The 17,786-nt window shown below is 48.1% G+C and overlaps 2 protein-coding genes and 1 long non-coding RNA gene across 6 annotated transcripts; all 3 read right to left on the bottom strand.

Moving 5' to 3' along the window:
* Positions 1-306: 306 nt before the first annotated feature.
* On the bottom strand, positions 307-3,568 carry LOC121060880. Its single transcript, XR_005814945.1, has 2 exons — positions 3,353-3,568; positions 307-1,534 (listed from the first exon to the last, which is right to left on the bottom strand). It is a non-coding gene; the product is annotated as an uncharacterized LOC121060880 (long non-coding RNA).
* A 4,420-nt stretch (positions 3,569-7,988) lies between these two features.
* Positions 7,989-11,635, bottom strand: LOC121060878. 2 transcript variants are annotated; one of them, XM_040539063.1, is made up of 3 exons: positions 11,480-11,538; positions 9,785-9,881; positions 7,989-9,360 (listed from the first exon to the last, which is right to left on the bottom strand). In XM_040539063.1, exon 3 carries the CDS (start codon positions 9,337-9,339, stop codon positions 8,371-8,373), a length of 969 nt encoding a protein of 322 aa, XP_040394997.1. In that variant the 5' UTR covers positions 9,340-9,360; positions 9,785-9,881; positions 11,480-11,538; the 3' UTR covers positions 7,989-8,370. The 2 variants fall into 2 exon arrangements, with proteins under 2 accessions (XP_040394997.1, XP_040394998.1); XM_040539064.1 differs by lacking the exon at positions 9,785-9,881 and having other exon boundaries at positions 11,480-11,635.
* A 2,273-nt stretch (positions 11,636-13,908) lies between these two features.
* LOC121060877 (keratin-associated protein 9-1-like) lies at positions 13,909-17,786 on the bottom strand. Of its 3 annotated transcripts, XM_040539062.1 has the most exons (4): positions 17,765-17,786; positions 17,019-17,062; positions 15,217-16,122; positions 13,909-15,024 (listed from the first exon to the last, which is right to left on the bottom strand). In XM_040539062.1, the coding sequence occupies exons 1-4, from the start codon at positions 17,769-17,771 to the stop codon at positions 14,803-14,805; spliced, it is 1,179 nt and encodes a 392-aa protein (XP_040394996.1). In that variant the 5' UTR covers positions 17,772-17,786; the 3' UTR covers positions 13,909-14,802. The 3 variants fall into 3 exon arrangements, with proteins under 3 accessions (XP_040394996.1, XP_040394994.1, XP_040394995.1); XM_040539060.1 differs by having other exon boundaries at positions 13,909-16,122; XM_040539061.1 differs by lacking the exon at positions 17,765-17,786 and having other exon boundaries at positions 13,909-16,238.

Below are 17,786 nucleotides of genomic sequence, written 5' to 3'. Positions count from 1 at the left end.
GCTGATTATTTTTTTCCTGAACCTAAATAAATATAGAAAATTTTCAGTATCATCCCTCTTCATCTTCTTACTGCTTTCAGCTGGCAGGTTAAGCCATGAAATCTCAAAACCACAAGAAACAGGATGAGGGTCGAGTGAAAGTGTTTTGCGCACAGAGCTGGGGACTGCAGAGGGAGTTGATTATTTTCTCACTTCATGGGTGAGCAGGACTGGCAGACTTGGTTTTGATGTTTGCCATCTAAATTTCACCAGTATGTGTGTGAAAATCAGGACACAAAGAGGGAGAAAATGAGAAAACAACAATAATAATGCAGAATAACTTTAATGTGAATGGAAAGGACAGGACAAGGCTTCTGGAATAAATAACAGATGGAGTGACACAGTTTGGGATGCAGATTCCGTCACTCTCATGCTGCACTCAGGCTTCTCCTAGATGCCAGTGACACATATCACCAAATAATTGTGGTTTTTTGTTGGTTGCAACAAAAATTTACTTTTATTTAACAATTTTTTTTTTGTTAAATAAAAGTAAAATATAAATACAGGATTTGTTTCCCACTAGACTGCTTTCCTGCAGTGAGGTTGAAAGGCAGAAACAAATGGCATATGTTTATATAATATATGTGTACACATATTTATCAAAGGAAAAAGTGAAGTGACTAATTCTCTTAAGTGCAAAGACCAGTCTAACTAGCTTTAGCAGGGAAAGGGTTTATAATGTCTTAACTGACTACCTTTGTGTTGATCTTGAAACAACTGCTGCCTGCATTTTTCTGGCAAAACAATGCAAAAAGAGTAAAATGTTTCTGAGAATGAAATAATGTATGTTTCATGATAATGCAAATTAGAATTGGGGGCATTTTTTGGCCAAATTGCCTGTTGGCCTGAGAATGTACTTGAGGAAAAAAAACACGAACTTAATGTAAAGCATAATTTAAAGAAAACAGGTAAATCTGCTTGAGAGAAGCATTAGGAATGCACAAGGCCTTTGGACATGCTCGTTGGGGTTGGTGCTGCTGTGCTATGCTTCTGAGGTCTCTTTTTCTTCATTTGCTGCATTTGTATTTTCTGTTTCTGGTTTCTCCTTTTCTGGAATGTGTTCTTCCCTCTCACTATCAGGTCTTCGGTACCGTCTGTAGCTGGGCCTATTGCAAGGATGAATCCAGTGGGAAGAAAACACATAGGAGCACCTTGGGGCACACTGAGGCAGGTAGCTGGGGATGAATCTCCCTGCTGATGGCTCGGAGCGCAGGACTTCTGCCCCCAGAGACGTCAGCGGGGCTGGTGCACATCCCTGCGAGACTGCAGAACTTCCCACCACTGTCTCCTGTGGGCAGGTGCTGAGGATCGGCCCCGGGAACGTCACGACGACGGGAGGGGGGAATATAATGACTCTGGAGGCGGCGCAGGATACAACACAAGGGTCATTGCAGCTGGTAGCAAGTGGCTGTGGGCACTGCACGTCACATGGATAGGAGCAGCATCCTGCGTGCCACCCCCCACCGAAGGACATCTGGGAGAAATGGTGGCAAACCTGCAGCACACGGTGAGAGCACAGCAGTGTTTTGGGAAACATTGGCACCGCATGCCCTGCCCCTCCCCCACAGACACAAACAGTGCAAGCAGATAAGGGCCCAGCACAGGTATTTTAGTTATAGGGGCTGTGTAGGTAATGTAGATGCTGTCACAGAGGAGATATGAGATTCTAATTTCAGGAGATGATGCTCCCATGTCAGTCCAGGCTCCCCGTCCTATTTTCTGTCCCCTTGCTTTGCTTATCATATCCCCATCACCCTGACTCCTTCTCATCCTGCCAAAAGAACACCTAAGCCTGGCTCTAACCATTCTCCACCCCAGTTAGTTCCCTCCAGCCCTTGCCCACAGGCCATTCCCAAGGGCTCAGCACCTCTTTTCCCTCTCCCAGACACACATTCTGACTGGGCAGCCACCAAGGACAACTGGAGAGGTACCGCAGCCGTGGCTGGGGGCTTCAGCAGAACCACTGCTGGTGCCCTGAAGCCACTGGCCATATGGGAATGGGTACTTGATATCCCTGTGCTGGAGAATGGATAAATGTCCTTGTCTGGGACCATTTTGGTGTCTGTGATAGAGCACTCCCAGCCCTCATTTGGATAATCACTTGTAATAGGATTCCTGCGCCTCTGCTGAGATTGCGCTGGGCGCTGTTATCAGCACAAAGCTACAGAGAGGCTCTGTTCTGAGAGGCTCACGCATGCTGAGGAGCCTGCACAGGGCAGGGCTGGGAGGAAAGGCCATCATCCTAGTCCTGCGAGCTGGGACTGCTGTGCGGGAGGTGGAAGGACCCAGCTTCAGTGCCCCAAGCTCTTAGGAATATCTCACCTCCAGGTACTTCCAGGCGGTTTGCAGAGAGCATTGGTGGTAGAGCCAAGAACTTCTTGGAGATTTTTGGTGCCTACTTTATTGCCTAGACCCTGAATCCTTCTTTTAGGCCATTCACAGGAAACTATATAAGCACATTGTGGGATTTATCTGTCAAAGTTAAAAACTACATGATATAGAAGATTATCTGTAGTCACTTCATTTCTGTCCTGGAGAGAAACAGGCACTTCCAGAGTGTGATGAAGCTCATTCAGAGGTAGGTGTTTAAGTAAATCATGTGAAATGTCTGTTTCTGTCACTGATTAGGACAAAAAGTTTGGGGAATCCCCTTACTTATGTTGTCTAGTATTTCTTGTCTTTCAATGCCCAGGGTCAGATACTCTCATCAGAAAAACCCTGAAATCATTCAGCATGAAAACAATTGTCCTTGCAGAGATCCTTCTCCTTCCTAGCACTACGATGAAGGTGTCTTAGCCCAAAGAGAGAGGCTCTAGCTATGAACAGAGCTGCAAGGATAACTGATGGAGAAAACCAGTAGGCATCATTTTTTAGTGAAATGAACTCTTGGTTCTATCCATGCTTTGGATGCAAACATAATTGTTATTCAACACTGGCTTGAATAGTTCAGATCTTTTACATTTTTTAATGAAAAAGGAGGAAAATTTTCCTAGCCAAAACCAGGGCAATATTACCTACATTCTAACTGAATTTAGGTTAAAATGCCATTCATATTGGATAATGTATAGATATATACAGTTGTCTGATAATAAGAAAATTATATTTCATTTTTAATAAGGATTAAAATCCCCATATATGCATTTTTACAGCTGAACACAGTCCAAGAATACAACTAAGTAATTTCTAGCAGACTCTTCTATAAAGAATCCCACTTATAATTTTAGAAAATGCAGAGTGCTTTGCTGTTAAATCCCAGCTCACGTTAAAGCAACATCTTGCTCAATATAATTAGATTGAGGTGAATGGGACTTACCAGCTGTCCAGGAGGTAGTCAAGAGAAATGGCCAGAGGAGCCCTGAATCCTGTGAGTTTTATATACTTTCTTCAACTTCCAGGAAGATGAGACAACCTTTGTGCATGAGGTCCTAATTACTTCCCAAACAATTTTTCCCGCATGTGTAACACTTATAATTACTATAATTATTTTAAGATTGTTTACCAACATTATTCAATTCTTGACAGTACATACTGTTACATGCTGCGGGGTTCCCTTGTATTATGTCTTTATGGTCTAAATTCATTGCTGATGTGATTCTACCACTTCCGTCTGTGTTAGCGTGGGAATGCATCTCACTCCAGTTTTTCCAGCTTCAATCTAAACAGTAACCATGCGAGCAGTGGTTTGCAGATGGTAACTGATGTATTGCAAATACGCAATATGATATGAAGATATGCCCAGTTGCTTCTAGGTATGGGATTTGTAATTCAGTCCCCTAAATCCATCCTAGCATTTAGATGGAGGTACCATGGTGTTCACCCTGTAAGTGCCTCAGAGGAGTGGAGAACAGAATTTTGCAGACTGCACATCCCCCCTTTTTGTCAGCAATGAAACAAATCTAGTTATTTGGTTCCTCTCCTTTGTCAAAGAGTTGTCACAGCTTTGTAGACAGAGGATTACATCCTGCTTGGGGATCCCCTCTCCTGCTCTAGGTACTGACCAGTTGGTGAGCATCTGGCACCAGTCACCAAGTGAGATCAGAATGTTAAAAAGCATAATCTCCAAATTATGTCTGCTTACAAAAGAGATGACTGAAGGGAGATAAGGTAAGAATTTCTGCAGATAAAAGGTAGATGCCAAAGTGAAAGGATTTAGCTGTGGTGTACACATGCTGAGGACAAGAATAATAGTCATGAGCTAAAAGTGTGTCAAAGGAGACTTAAACACGGGGAAATAATTTTATCATGTGGTTACTGACATGCAGGAATGGGTAAGAGAGGTTGTGGAATCTCTGTCATTGGAGACTTTTAGCAGTGGATGAGACGAACATTTGTCAGGAATGGTTCAGATGAACAGCCAGGACTTAGGGCAGGGTGATGCAACAGTTGGCATCTATGGATTTTAGCCGTCAATTTACCCAAAAGTTCTCAAACCTCTGCAGATAAACTTGGTGTCTGCATGAAGGACTATCTCATGCCTTGCTCATTTAAGATGCCTTGAAAGAGGTTCCTTAAAACGGCCTCAGGCTGGGTACCAAAAATCACTGAAAGTCACTTCTAAAAACTTTGATCTACCTATTTGGTGTATAAATTGCCAGGTTTGTCTCCATTTTTCTTCCTCTGCTGGGGCTGAATTCATTGGAGAGCAAGAGACAACACAGGGATGCTCACTCTGGCAGATCAGTGCATCGACAGGCATTAATCACTATGTCCATAAAGATTTAAGAGATGACTGAAAGTCAAGAGAGATTCATTCTGGAGGCTTAATGTGTTCAGAAATTTACCTAAAGAGGGAACATCTGTCTGTAACTGGGATCAAGGAAAACCTCTACATCAACAGGCTGAAATACCTAATAGGCCCTCAGAAACTTTCTGATATAGGACAGCCATGTTCCTGTTTGGTATTTCTGAATTTTGTGGGGCCTCACTAATTTCCCAGGAATTCAGTTGGATCCTCAGAGTTGAGAGTCATATGTTCAACTTGCACAGGCTTAGCAGAAGCTGCCTTCCTAACCTATGTTGAAATGATTGCTTTTGAATGCAAACAGAACTGCAACGTTTAATGAAAATGCAAAATGCTGTGAGTTATCAAGGCTTGAAACAACATCCTGTTTGTGAGAACAACTTAGGTACTTCAATCAAAAAATGCATATTCGAAAGGTGCTATTACTCAGCCCTGAGGTGTTTCTCAGGTAACATACTATTAATATTATAATGATAAAACTCTTTGCATGTATAAACTGATAATGAATATTTTTGAAATGTTCTGACATTCCTTGCTGTGTGGAAACTTCACATCACCAATCTTAATTGTCAGGATTATTTTCCCTATTCTTTCACAAGAGACAATGAAAAGTACACACAAAGTTATCTGAAAAGCCAGACCCAGAATTTGTAGTTCATGATGCAGAATAGCCCTGCTAAGCTCTGTTATTAGAGACTGATGATGTTTTATGTAAAAAAATTGTGCTTCGTGTTCTTTGCCAATTTCAGCTTCTTATGGATTTCTTGGTGACATCTGAATCAATTTCTGATCATACCCTTCTTTAAAAAGGAGAAAGTATCCAAAAAAAATGGAAATTCTTGTTTCTAGGCTACTTTACCTACAGAGCACCCACTTGCCCAAACTGGAAGCTCATTTACACCTCCCAGTCTTCCTTGTATGAAGAAAAGAGAGGAGGGTTGCTGTGCAATTTCTAGAAGTTATAATGCCGCCTGCACAAAAACACCTTGGGGATGGGGTTAGCAACACAGCTTTAAATGTCTCACGCCTCTTACTAACGCGGCACTGTGGAGCTTGCCTCGATGGGATGTCCTATGGTAAAACTGTTGCATGGGGAAAACTGTGCCAAGAAAACCTGAACACAGACAAAGGCCCTTTGTAGCCCACCCTGTTGCACTGCACATTGGAGAAGAGCCTGTCCTCACTCTAAACACTCATTCAGTGAGTAGAAGCAGTAATAGGCTGTTCCTTCAGTGCTTTCTTCTCCAGGACGAATCTGCCCAGGTCTCCCAGCCTTTTCTCTTGCAACCAGTGCCTCAGCAGTCCAAGCAGCTGCCACTAGGCTCGCTCCCAGCTGTCCGTGGCTGAGCATCAATGCCAGACACGGAGGTCTGGATGCAGCCTCCTGACTGCCAGCTGCAGGGGAATAATCACTTTCCTTCTGCTGCTGCCTGTGCTCTGGCTCACACAGCCTGTGGTTGGCTTTCACCACCACAAGGATGCAGCACTGCCTCATGTCATCTTTAGGATTACCAGATCCATGTCACCTTTGGGGCTGCCTGCTCATTTCTTTGCAGAGCTCCTGACCTCTCCATGAGCAGATCCAGCCCACTAATGGTGATGGTAGCATGGATCTGCTGCCAGGGCGGCTTGGGGAACAGAGGGGACGGTGCTGCCTTACAGGCTTGGGGCACAGCAGGGGCAGCCTGAGTGTGAGCAAAGTGGGCAAAGGCAAGTGGGGGGTCTTTGGACTCTTTTCAGATGGTGGTTCCAAGACAAAGTTGCATTACTGACCCTGGCCAACAAAACATCATAAAAACCATTCTTGTGCAGAGAGCTGGTAAAAGCCCAGGCATCATGCAGTGGCTGCCTGGAGATCTCAGCTTTTTATTTATCATATCAGCCCAACCCTTTGTCAAGAGCAAAACTACAGAAACAGAACCTCGGATTCTTAGAAGGGAACCTTTTCTGCTGCTCAATCCCATCTTTCGCATGCTAACCAAAGGGGAAGCTGGATCTTTTGGGAACAAGAGCAGCTGAGACCAGCAGAGCCCTTTGAACCTTGCAAGTGGCATAAATGCGGGTGGGAGAGCTGCCCACAGCCTGGGCTGTGCCACCCTCATGTGCAGTTGTGAAGCTCCCTCTAACAGCTGCAGACCTCGGGGCCCCTGCATCATGCCAGGGTGGAAAGGAGCCAGGTTTCACACAGAACTGGGATAAGAAAGGGGCTGATCCCAGGTGAGTTCATCAGGAGGGAGCTATTTCCTCAGCCTCCTCTCTTTTCATTTAATTCCCCAGGGTTAAAGGTAAAATGAATTCTCTCTCCCCGCAGGACTCCTCCTAATCCTGGAGGACTGCTGGTCTCTATTTTTACGGGCAAATCTGTCACTTTATTAGAGAAAAGGGCCTAGGATAATCCTGCTCTATCTGTTTGGGGTGCTGCAGAGGAAGCTGGGGAGTTAGGAGGGGGTTTTCGTGCTGGGATTTGCTCAGGGAGCCAGCTCATCGGTGCAGGGCAACAAAGCGACGCCAGGAGGAGCCACCAGGTCTCGCACTGCACCTTTGGGTGCTGACAGAAAGCTGCCACTGCACGGCGCTGCACCTCCTGGGAGGGACACGGTGTAGGGCAGGTGTGCGGAGAAATGTGCTCTGGGAGTTTATTTATATATATTAGGAAATGAAAATATTGACCAAACAAGATAATTTGGTGTTCTCTAGGAAAACGTTCTCATCTAGGAACAGCTGGAGCTGGAAGTTGCTTTTCCCTCTGTTTGCACTTTTATAACCACAAACTATTGATGCTGGTCATCCTTGATGTGAGCTGGGCCAGCTCGGGGTCCCAGCATCACAAGGGACTTTATGCACTGTCCTCCCTCCCCCTGCTATCCCAGGGGCTATCCCACATAACCCATTTCATAATCTGCCCAGCAGTGGGTAGCGTAGGGATGAACTTGCCTGTCAGAGCAGAAGACAGCTGCTAATGAGTCTCATTGCATTAATCAAGCCTTCTTCTAAATACCAGCCCATGCTGCTCTTTTATGTGTCTCTGGCTAAGCTTTCAGCACCAAGATCTGTTCCTACAGCTGGTAAATCTTTCTAGCCCTAAAAGTGAGATTACTGGCATTATTTTACACAAAGGAGTGGCAAAACAGCGGGGAATAATTTGACTGCTAGTATTAGAAATAATTTTTAAAAGATGGAAAATGAATCAGACACCAGACAGCAGGAATCCAGCTGCAACCTGAGATTTAATACAACGGGCACAACTGGTGAGTATAATTGATCCAGTAACAGTAAAAACCTCTTGGGGGTGCAAACATTACCACAGAGATGTATCAGCTTAAAGTTCAAAGTCTGAGCACCTGCTCAGAGTTACTTAACTTTTCACTAACATCTTTTCTGTTGCAAGAGTAACTAAAGTGTGTAACTTGAGTTATTTAATAACTAAAGAATAACCATGAAAGGAAGGCAATGCACCCTACAAGTTTAGCATTGATTAAAATAAGGGGAACGTGCGGGCAAAGCATCTCCAGGGGTTAGGAATGGGGGAAAATAAACCACAGGCCCCAGCTATATAGCTTGCAGTTTTCATGGATACATCTTCAGCTCCTTCACCAGAGCCACTTCGAAGCACAGCGGCTCTTCTTGGGGTGGCTCGAACGCTTCACTCCCCCTGAGTGGTGCCGTGGCGAGTGCTGGTTGGCACACGAGTGGAGGCACTTGGACTTGCTGATGTGCTGCATGGACGAGCTCTTGTGCTTGACCCCCTCCTGCAGCAGCGAGCATTTGGTCACACGTTGCTGCGACGAGCTCTCCTTTATTCCGGTGCCGGGGGGGCACTTAGGCACTTGTGGCTGCTGCAAGCTCTTGGTTCCATTCTGCTGCGAGGTGTAGGTGGTGATGCACTCCTGCGTCGGGTACCCCTTCATGCATTTCTGGTGAGGGAACGTGCTCACATACTCCTGCTGGAAGCACTGTGTCACGTACTGCTGCGGGGGACACTCGGTGACCCCCCGCAGCGGCGGGGAATAGCCGCCGGTCATCCCCTGCAGGGACCGGAGCTCTGTGCCATACCGCTGAGACGAGCATCTGGATAACTTCTGTGATGCACGCTCATCCTTGCAGGAGGCCGAGTATTTGATCCCACATGGTGGGAACCTCAGCTTGCCCGGCTCTGGGCACCTGGGTGCACAGGGTGGGAGGCTCTTGGCCACACGCTTCTTCTCATAGTGGCCATTCTCACAGGGCTGGAAACTCTGCGTCGTGCTCAGCTTCACGCTGGGCTTCCTGCAGGGCAGCAGGCGAGTGGTCTCGCAGGGCTCAGGGCACAGCAGGACGCATGGCTGGACATAGGGCTGGCAAGACAGCAGCTGGCTCTGGGTCACGGTCGGCTGTGAGCAGACGTAAGTGAAAGGTTGCACATAGCTTTGCCATCTGGGCATCGGGCTCTTGATCACGCTCAGTGGGTGGCACGTGGTGCTGCACGCATCAGGCTGGGGCGTGCACTGCTGGAGGCTTTCAGTGATGTAGCTCGATCCCGGCAGGTACAGGTGTTTATACCGCTCCCCATAATAGTGCATGGTCTGGCAAGGTGCTTATGCCTGAAAGAAGCAGGAAAAAGAGGGACAGTTCACACAGGCACTGTCTGGTTCTTTGTGATGCAGGGCTCTGAGTTTCCCACAGGTGTCCCCACGCAGTGAGAGGCTTGGGGTGACTTGGGACAAGGCTGGGATTACTGAGGAGAGGAGAGGAGAGGAGAGGAGAGGAGAGGAGAGGAGAGGAGAGGAGAGGAGAGGAGAGGAGAGGAGAGGAGAGGAGGAGAGGAGAGGAGAGGAGAGGAGAGGAGAGGAGAGGAGAGGAGAGGAGAGGAGAGGAGAGGAGAGGAGAGGAGAGACAGTTCTCCACTTCTGCCCCCATACTCTTCTCATATGAGACCAGAAACAACCTGGGATCACAGTCAGGCAAACCGGAGAGTTTTCATGCTGCCCTTCAAAGGTCAGCTAAGTATCCCTCAGAGCACCTCACCAAGGAGAACTGATGTTATGACCCTCCGTTTGGCTGGAAGCCTCCTCCATCCCCACCAGGACGTCCTTTCAAGTTTACATTCTGCAACTCCCAAGCACTGGAGATGAAAGGCAAGCCAAAATTAAAGGTGTGTCCACGCTGTAATACTCAGGTGTGGCTGCAGTTCACGGGGGCAAACCCAAGCTGAGGTTAAATGAGCTAGCTGACAGTAAGAACAGGTTTGTGGCAGCACGTACGACCTGCCTGTCTGCTGAAGCATGGTCCTACAGGGGTCTGCTGGGTGGGCAGCATGCAGCTATGGGGCTCTGAGCTCCCTACTGTAGCATCAGCATCACTGCCTCTGCAGTCCCCGCTTTATACTGTCCCGTGGGCAAGATTTAAGAAAAGAAAGAAGAGAAATGCAGCAGGGTTGTTTCTTAACGTTTGCTGAAACCCCAGCAGGAAGGAAGGAGAAGGCATCAAGCCAAAATCTCAAGCAAGTTTCATTCCAGTCCTGCACTGCATTCATCCCAAGCCATAGTGTCTTGTTTTTGCTACGGTAGCCTGAAACACATCAAACTGCCTGCCACAGCAGCTCGGATGGTGAAACCTCATCCTGGCAGCTCCTCATGAGCAGCATGAAGGGGAGGCCAGCTGATATCATGTCCCAGGGACAGGATGGGGCAGCACAGTCAGCACATCCACACTTCCCTCCTGAACTTGTTGTGGATGTCGTGCTTTGCCCTGGTCCTGGGAGGTATGAGGGAAATCACCCCCTTCATGCTCCCCTTCAGAAAGCACTGCCTTCAGTTTTTTTGGCTGGTTTTTAGCAAGTACTGGAACCACTGGGCATAGAGAAGTTGCTCTGATTGATTATTTTTCTCTGACATCGTTTGGGAATTAAATGATTGTAAAGAAACTGCATTTTCTGAACGCCCCTAGTTCTGTCTATAATTACAGTAATCTGCTTTATCTTCCAAAAAGCCTATCTCTGGGTGTCTATTAACAATAACAATGCTGTGTGTTACTATCATTATCACTACAATTATAATAATCATTGACTAATAAAAACAACCATTTGAAAAACAACAACAGCAATGCTACTACTACATGTACAATGCTAAAGTATCTGGTGATTCTCATCAAGATAAAAATCTTCTAAAATAGGGGGATTATTTGCTTCCAGGGCGTTGTTTGCATCTCTGATTTATTTTATCCATTAACCTACACAGAAAGTTAAACATGTTCAGGTTTAGCTGGAGAGTCTCTCTGCTAGCTTTTACATTGGCACTGAAGTTGATTGGTTTCTTCCTATTACTTGAGAAGCTGCTTTATTCAAATTCCATAAAATGGCAGAAAAATTCTGCCAGTTTCTTTAGAGGAGTCACCTTTCTGCGTACAGACTCGTATCTGACTCCTGGCAGCGTCGAGCCCTTTATGTAGTCAATGTCTTCCTTCGGACTAGATCTAACAGCAAGCGTAGAAAAGCCCACAAATCCCACTCCCGGCTTCACGGTCCATCTGGAAGTGCTTTCCTGATATTCTTCCATTCAGCACAGAGGAGCTGCTCCAGCTGTCAGAGCCGCGCACACCGGGGCTGAGGGCAGCATCCCCCAGAGACTGCATCTCCGCGAGTACACGAGCAGGACCTCTGCCTGCTCCAGCCACCCAGGTACAAAACAGCATTTCAGGAGCTCCATTAAAAGCCAGACTTACCCACTTCATCAGTGAGAACAACCGGAGAGAAGTGCCTAGGAGAGCCCCGCGATGGCAGAGCTTTTATACAGTGAATAAGTGCCCTAGGGGAGTGAGGCAGTTTGGCTGGGCGATGCTCTAATTGCCTGCCAGTCCCGGCTGAGCCACGTGCAGCTTCGCGCCGGCGGGGATGGCCGTCCTCACTCTGCGGGGCTGCCGTCGCCGGCCAGCACCTCCAGGATGTCTGGTGTAGCCCCAAGCTCCACACAGGAACCTCCTGTTCCTCTCCATACCAAGCAAAGCCTTGCTGGCCAAGCACATCCCCTGCAAGGGCTGCTCATGGCTCTCATGCTGAGCAGCCCATGCGCAGTGCCACAGCATCTCTGCCTCCCCCTTGCAGACTCAGGGCAGCAAAAATGCTCCTTTCCACACCGAAAAAGATGCCGGCTGAGACAAAGGACTGGGTTTGGGCCGCCCAAGGGACTCCTCATTTCCATGGAAGCTGCATGCATAAGGCCCTTCGGTGCCTTTGAAAACACCGTCCAGGAAGGACTCTTGGCGACTTCTTGCAGACCATAATTACTGTGGCACGCAGACTTCCTTCACTTACACAGGGAACCGAGGGAAGGGGTGGGTGACTGGGACTGAGAAAGCCTTGGGCTAAGGGCAAGTCGGCTGCTAAAATGACCTGCCACGAAGCGAACAACCTGCCCAAAGAGGTGACGCTTTTCCGGCACAACAAAGGGGAGAAGCGCAGGAGCACAGGGGCAGCCCAGGGAAAGGCGGCTGAATCACAGCGAGCTCCGGCCCCGAAAACAGAGCTCCCATTTCCTGCTCTGCTGTACAGTACTTTTGTTCCCTGCTGATGCCAGGTGTAAACCTGAGGGGAGATGAACAGTGGCATGAGTATATGTGCCGATAGGGAAGGGGGTTTTGCGTAGTTATATCTGCATAAGTAAAGGCCCTGGCATTTTTTTCCCCTTTAATGCAAATTTGACATCTACCAGTTGGGTTACAGGATGCTGGGAATTTAGGTGAGGTCCTATATGTTGAAACAAAAACAGGTGAAATAAGTACTCTGAGTGGAGTAAGTGGAAAATTTCTCACTGATAAGAAGCAGAATACTGATCTCCAGCCTATGACCCATGGACTTAATTTTCTATTTCTGTTTTTGCCAGAAAATAAAAGTCCAGCAGGCTATTTTGTTTTTTACATTTTTGATTTTCTACCAAAAATTCACCCCAATATCACAGACAAAAATGTAAACAGAGTGCACGTTTTCCTAGTTGATGCCAACATTTTGAGAGCAAAAATAGCTAAAGGGAAGAGTGCCTTCTCTAGGGTTATTTTCCACATCTGAAGATAAAAGCACTAAATCCTACCTGTGTTTCTCTTAGCTGTGTTTCATTCCCCTAAACTACAACACCCTTTTTAACGTTAAATGGCCTGACCCAAGATTTTAGGAATCAAGCTGGCGTCAGAGAAGAGGTAAGCAGATTACCACCGTTTTTACAAGCTCCATAAATGCAGTTCATGGGCAAGACCCAGATCCGGTAGCCTTCAAGTAATCCTAATATTCATTTTAGTGTTTCCAGTGCAGGTAACAAAATACTAACCCAATGATAACATCATGCCCTGTCATACAAATATTCTTAATTAACATCTGCAAAGTCCCCTGAAATCCTTTCATCTTGAAGAGACGCACAGTGCTGCATGGGACATTGTTGCGGGGGCTATTATTATTCCCAATTAAACACAGGGGAAACTGAGGCACATTGCACCACAGTCACTTGGTGTGAGTCAGAGCCAGGGCCAGCACCAGGCTCAGTCCCAGCTGCCTCCAAAAGGAGTCCCATGCTCCTTTTAGCCACCCAGCCCCTGTAAGATGAGGTCCTCCACCACCCAGGAGGATTTTGGCAACCCTGCCCTGGGCTCAGCCTGCTGTGGGAAAGCCGCAATGGTGTGAAAGCTCCTTGGAAGCCCACAGCGATGCTCTCTTCTTGTAAAGGGGACACAAAAGTTTGGGTTGCAAGAGCCTCCCTGGCTCTTAAATGAGGAAGGAGGGCCACAGTTGCTGCCACTCTTACCTGCTGTTCTCCAAAGCATCATCCATGGGCATGCCAAGGAGGTGTGAGAAGGGGCTGCCTCCCGTCACACCCACTCCCATCTCAGGCATCTCCTTGGCTTTCGTGGGCAGCCTGCGGTGGCACCCCAAGGTCACTGAGCAAGGGTGGAGCAGGGCAGGATGCGGGACAGCATCCCGGCCCTAGTCACACCCTCCTCATCCTCTTGCACCACTTGTTTTTGCCCTCCAAATAGGCATGATCTACTTAGCGTGAGCAGGTTCCTATTCATTTTCCTAATGATAGGGCATATTGCAAGATTTTTGTATTTTTTTCAGACAGGAGTTCACTGTCTAATGAACCACCAGCGGGCAAAAAGACAAGGTATTTAATGTGAGGTCAGAGAACTATATTTATTTAAGTATATATATGTATAGCATAAGTATACATATATATATATATAGTTTGTTTTCAATACAGTGTAGAGTACACATCTTCAGGCAGCATAAAGAATATAGTTAATCACTTCAACATCTCCAACATTTATAAAAGAGTAGCGCTACAACTTTCAGTGTCATTTCAAAGACTTTGTTTTGTTTCAGGCTGTGTTTTCCATATTAATCAAAGCAACCAAGTGAATAAAAACTTTCATGGATAAAATTTCAGCAGGACCAACTTCACCGAGCCAGAAACCCTGCCTGGTTTAGGGACTCCACTGAAGTCAGTGCAGAGTCAGCAGGGACTTCTGGCCACCTTCCGAAACGAAGGCTGTTGGAACAAGACTCGTATACTGTTTGCTTAGCAAATTTACATTTGGCTTCCAAATCTGTGAGTGAAAACAGCTCTTTTGGAGAACTTGCAGCCTTGGGGATTACAGGTCAACCCAGGCATTGTCTCGACCAGGACTAAACCTGGTGACAGCCCTCCGCCGGCCGCACCACCAGTCCTCTTGATGCTGTTGTCAGCTGGACTCCTTAGACATTTTTTTTCTTTTGAAACCTCTATTAATTTCAATTAGGTGAGAATTTAATGACATCCCACCGAACTATTTCTTGCAGCAGACTAAGGAATAAGCCACAGACACCTGGAGCGCAACCATAGAAATAATATCATACCCTGGCCCAAAATAGAGCTGAGCTACAGGGGAAGTACTGGAAAACAGAGATAAAGCAGAATTAAGCAATAGCAAGTAGTCGGCAGGTGACACAAGGAGATAAATAACCCTGCCCCAAAGCCATACCTCGCTGTTTTTCCAAGGACCTTCCTTTCCCCCGCTCCTTTTTACCAGGGCCATTTTGATGCAGAGCAGTACTTTTTAGAGTGACTTGAAATTTTTACTCCACCTGACTGACACTGCTGCTGTGGGACACAATCGGTCGCACACTGCTGTGGGACACACTTGGTTGTACACTGCTGCTGTGGGACACACTTGGTGGCACACTGCTGTGGGACACACTTGGTCGCACACTGCTGCTGTGGAACACACTTGGTCGCACACTGCTGTGGGACACACTTGGTTGCACATTGCTGCGGGACACACTTGGTGGCACACTGCTGTGAGACACACTTGGTCGTACACTGCTGCTGTGGAACACACTTGGTCGCACACTGCTGTGGGACACACTTGGTCGCACACTGCTGTGGGACACACTTGGTGGCACACTGCTGCGGGACACACTTGGTGGCACACTGTTGCGGGACACACTTGGTTGCACACTGCTGCGGGACACACTTGGTCACACACTGCTGCTGTGGGACACACTTGGTCATACACTGCTGTGGGACACAGATGGTTGCACACTTGGTCTCACACGGCTGTGGCACACACGTGGTCACGCACCTGGTGGCACACTGCTGCGGGACACACTTGGTGGCACACTGCTGCGGGGCACAAGTGGTCACGTAGCGCTGTGAGACGCACTTGGTCGCACGCTGCTGCGGCACACACGTGGTCACACACCTGGTGGCGCACTGCTGATGTGGGGAGTAGGTGGTCACACACTGCTGCGGGACGCACTTGGTCGTACACTGCTGCTGGGGGATGCCCTTGGTCAGGAATGGCTGCTGTGGCACACACGTGGTCACACACCTGGTGGCACACTGCTGCTGCGGAATGCACTTGGTCGCACACTGCTGCTGGGTGGCATAGGTGGTCACGCACTTGGTTGCACACTGTTGAGGCGTGCACTTGGTTGCACATTGCTGCTGCGGCACACACTTGGTCATGCAAGGCTCCTGCGACACGCATGGGGTGATATACTGCTGCTGTGGCACACAGGTTGTCACACACCTAGGTGCACACGGCTGTGGTGGGATGAGCTGGGTCACACACTGTTGCTGCGGCACGCACTTGGTTGCATACTGTTGCCGTGGCACACACTGGGTCACACACTGCTGCTGGGAGAAGCTGGAGGACAGAAACCGCTGCCGGGGGACGCAGGGGGTCACATACTGCGGGATGCACTGCGCCGACTGCCAGCTGGTCACCAGCGGGTGCCTGGCAGGGTACCTGGGGGGGCACTTAACGGGGATGGGTTCCTGGCAGAGAGGAGGGAAGCACTGCTGTTGGTAGCACAACATCTTGGTGAGGCTTTGGCAGGACTGGAACGAGAGGTGGGAAAGCAGAGCCCTTAGACAGGCACCCGGCAGGGTGCTGGAGCTGCGTCCCGCCTGCGCCGCTGTCTCAAAACCACGCCAGCAGCAGCCGAGCACCTAACCTGTAATTTTTAACTCAGAAACACGTCAATAAGTCAAACAGCAGGGACATTCAGAGACACACGCAGCATGAAGTATCTCCCTGGACTTCAGCCCCCCCTCTCCACCCATCACCTGGACCTTCAAGGGGAAGAACTGATCTTTGAGGTCAGCAGAGGAATTCCTCATCTCAGAGCTGCCTTTTAACTACCAAATCCAGTTTTTCTCCTCTGCTTTTCATTGGGGACCACATTTGACCTCTTGCTGATGTGTTGAGAAAAATCCCCAATGCAGAAACCTGCTCTGAACCTCTGGCCACTTCTGCGGTAGCAAGAGAGGCAAACAGCACCCAAGGCTCTGCTGTATGCTGATCCTGTAACACCGCGGGCATGCAGAGGTTCACAGCCCAGTCCCAGCATCACCAAGTCTGTGCTCATTAGGGAACCAAAGCCAATTAAAGGGCAGAGATACCACAATGGAACACAAACCTGCTCACAGCTCTTCTGGCAGTGTGTTCCCTGATACACACAAAGCAGCTCTGAGTGTTATCAGGCACCCCCAAAAGCAAACGACAATAGCAGCACCACAATTACTGCTCACAGCTATTCTTTAGATTGTTCACAAGTGGCTCTTGGAGTCAGATGCCTCGCTGGAGACACTGTAAGAGCGCATTCCCACACCAACATAGCAATTCAAACTCACTAATTTTAAAAACCTTTCCCACAAAGCATTTCCATATGTAAAAAGACAGAAAGAAATCTGCATTTCAACAGCTACAAAGGCTCAGCACAAACCAGACTTACCCAGCTCCTTGGTGAGAACAGCGTTGTGATGTGACCAGTGAGCCCTAACAGAAGGAGACCTTTTATATAGCTACTAACCGTGCCTTGAAGGTATGAGGAACTCACGACATAGCCTATTAGCTCCTATGCACAAGCTGTCCTGTGTGCAACACTTGCAGTGACTAGCATCAGTGTACTCATCCCCAGGGATGAGTAGTTGAATGTCAGCTCCCCATAGTAAGAGTAATTACGTGTTGTATAATCCTCCCTGGCATGGTAAGACTGAATGGTATTTGGAGAGGCAGAGGCATACCCAGCCTCAGTGGTTTTGCGAGACCAGAGCGCACACGACACTGTGCAATAATGGCTTTCCAGGGGACTCCCTGGAGCCAGGCTTCCCTGTCCCTGGACTCCTTCTAGTGGTCCCCGGAGACAGGTCATCCCATTGCTTGGCCTCTTTCCACACACACATGAGAATGGCTTTGTGCTGTGGGAGCTGCGCTGGGTGCACCATGTCCTTCTCTAACCTTAATCACTCATTAGAGCAGCCCTTCTCATCCACCTTGCAATGCCCAGTAGCTGGAGTTGGCTATGTGTGCAGTGGGACACAGGACACTGTCTCCTCTGGGGAAAACCAGGAGCTCCTCAAAAGGTTCACATCACCCTTGGGTGGGTGTCATCCACAGCCATCCTCCTTTAGCTCCTTTAGGTCTGGAGAGCATCTGGCTGCCAGCGCCCCGATAATCCCATGACCCCAGCGCAATTACCTGTCATCAGAGCAATGGGAAT

The sequence above is a fragment of the Cygnus olor genome, chromosome 28 (genome assembly GCF_009769625.2).
Source record: "Cygnus olor isolate bCygOlo1 chromosome 28, bCygOlo1.pri.v2, whole genome shotgun sequence".
In the NCBI taxonomy this organism is placed as follows: Eukaryota; Metazoa; Chordata; class Aves; order Anseriformes; family Anatidae; genus Cygnus; species Cygnus olor.
The sequence above is the reverse complement of the archived record's forward strand: the minus strand, read 5'-3'. Positions and strand labels throughout refer to the sequence as shown.

Bases quoted from the DNA above. Each gene is read 5' to 3' on its own strand.
- LOC121060878 (XM_040539064.1), bottom strand. From the start codon at position 9,339: ATGCACTATTATGGGGAGCGGTATAAACACCTGTACCTGCCGGGATCG.
- LOC121060877 (XM_040539060.1), bottom strand. The intron at 16,123-17,018 runs GTAAGTCTGGTT...CTCTCGTTCCAG, and splicing joins TGTTCTCACCAAGGAGCTGG to TCCTGCCAAAGCCTCACCAA.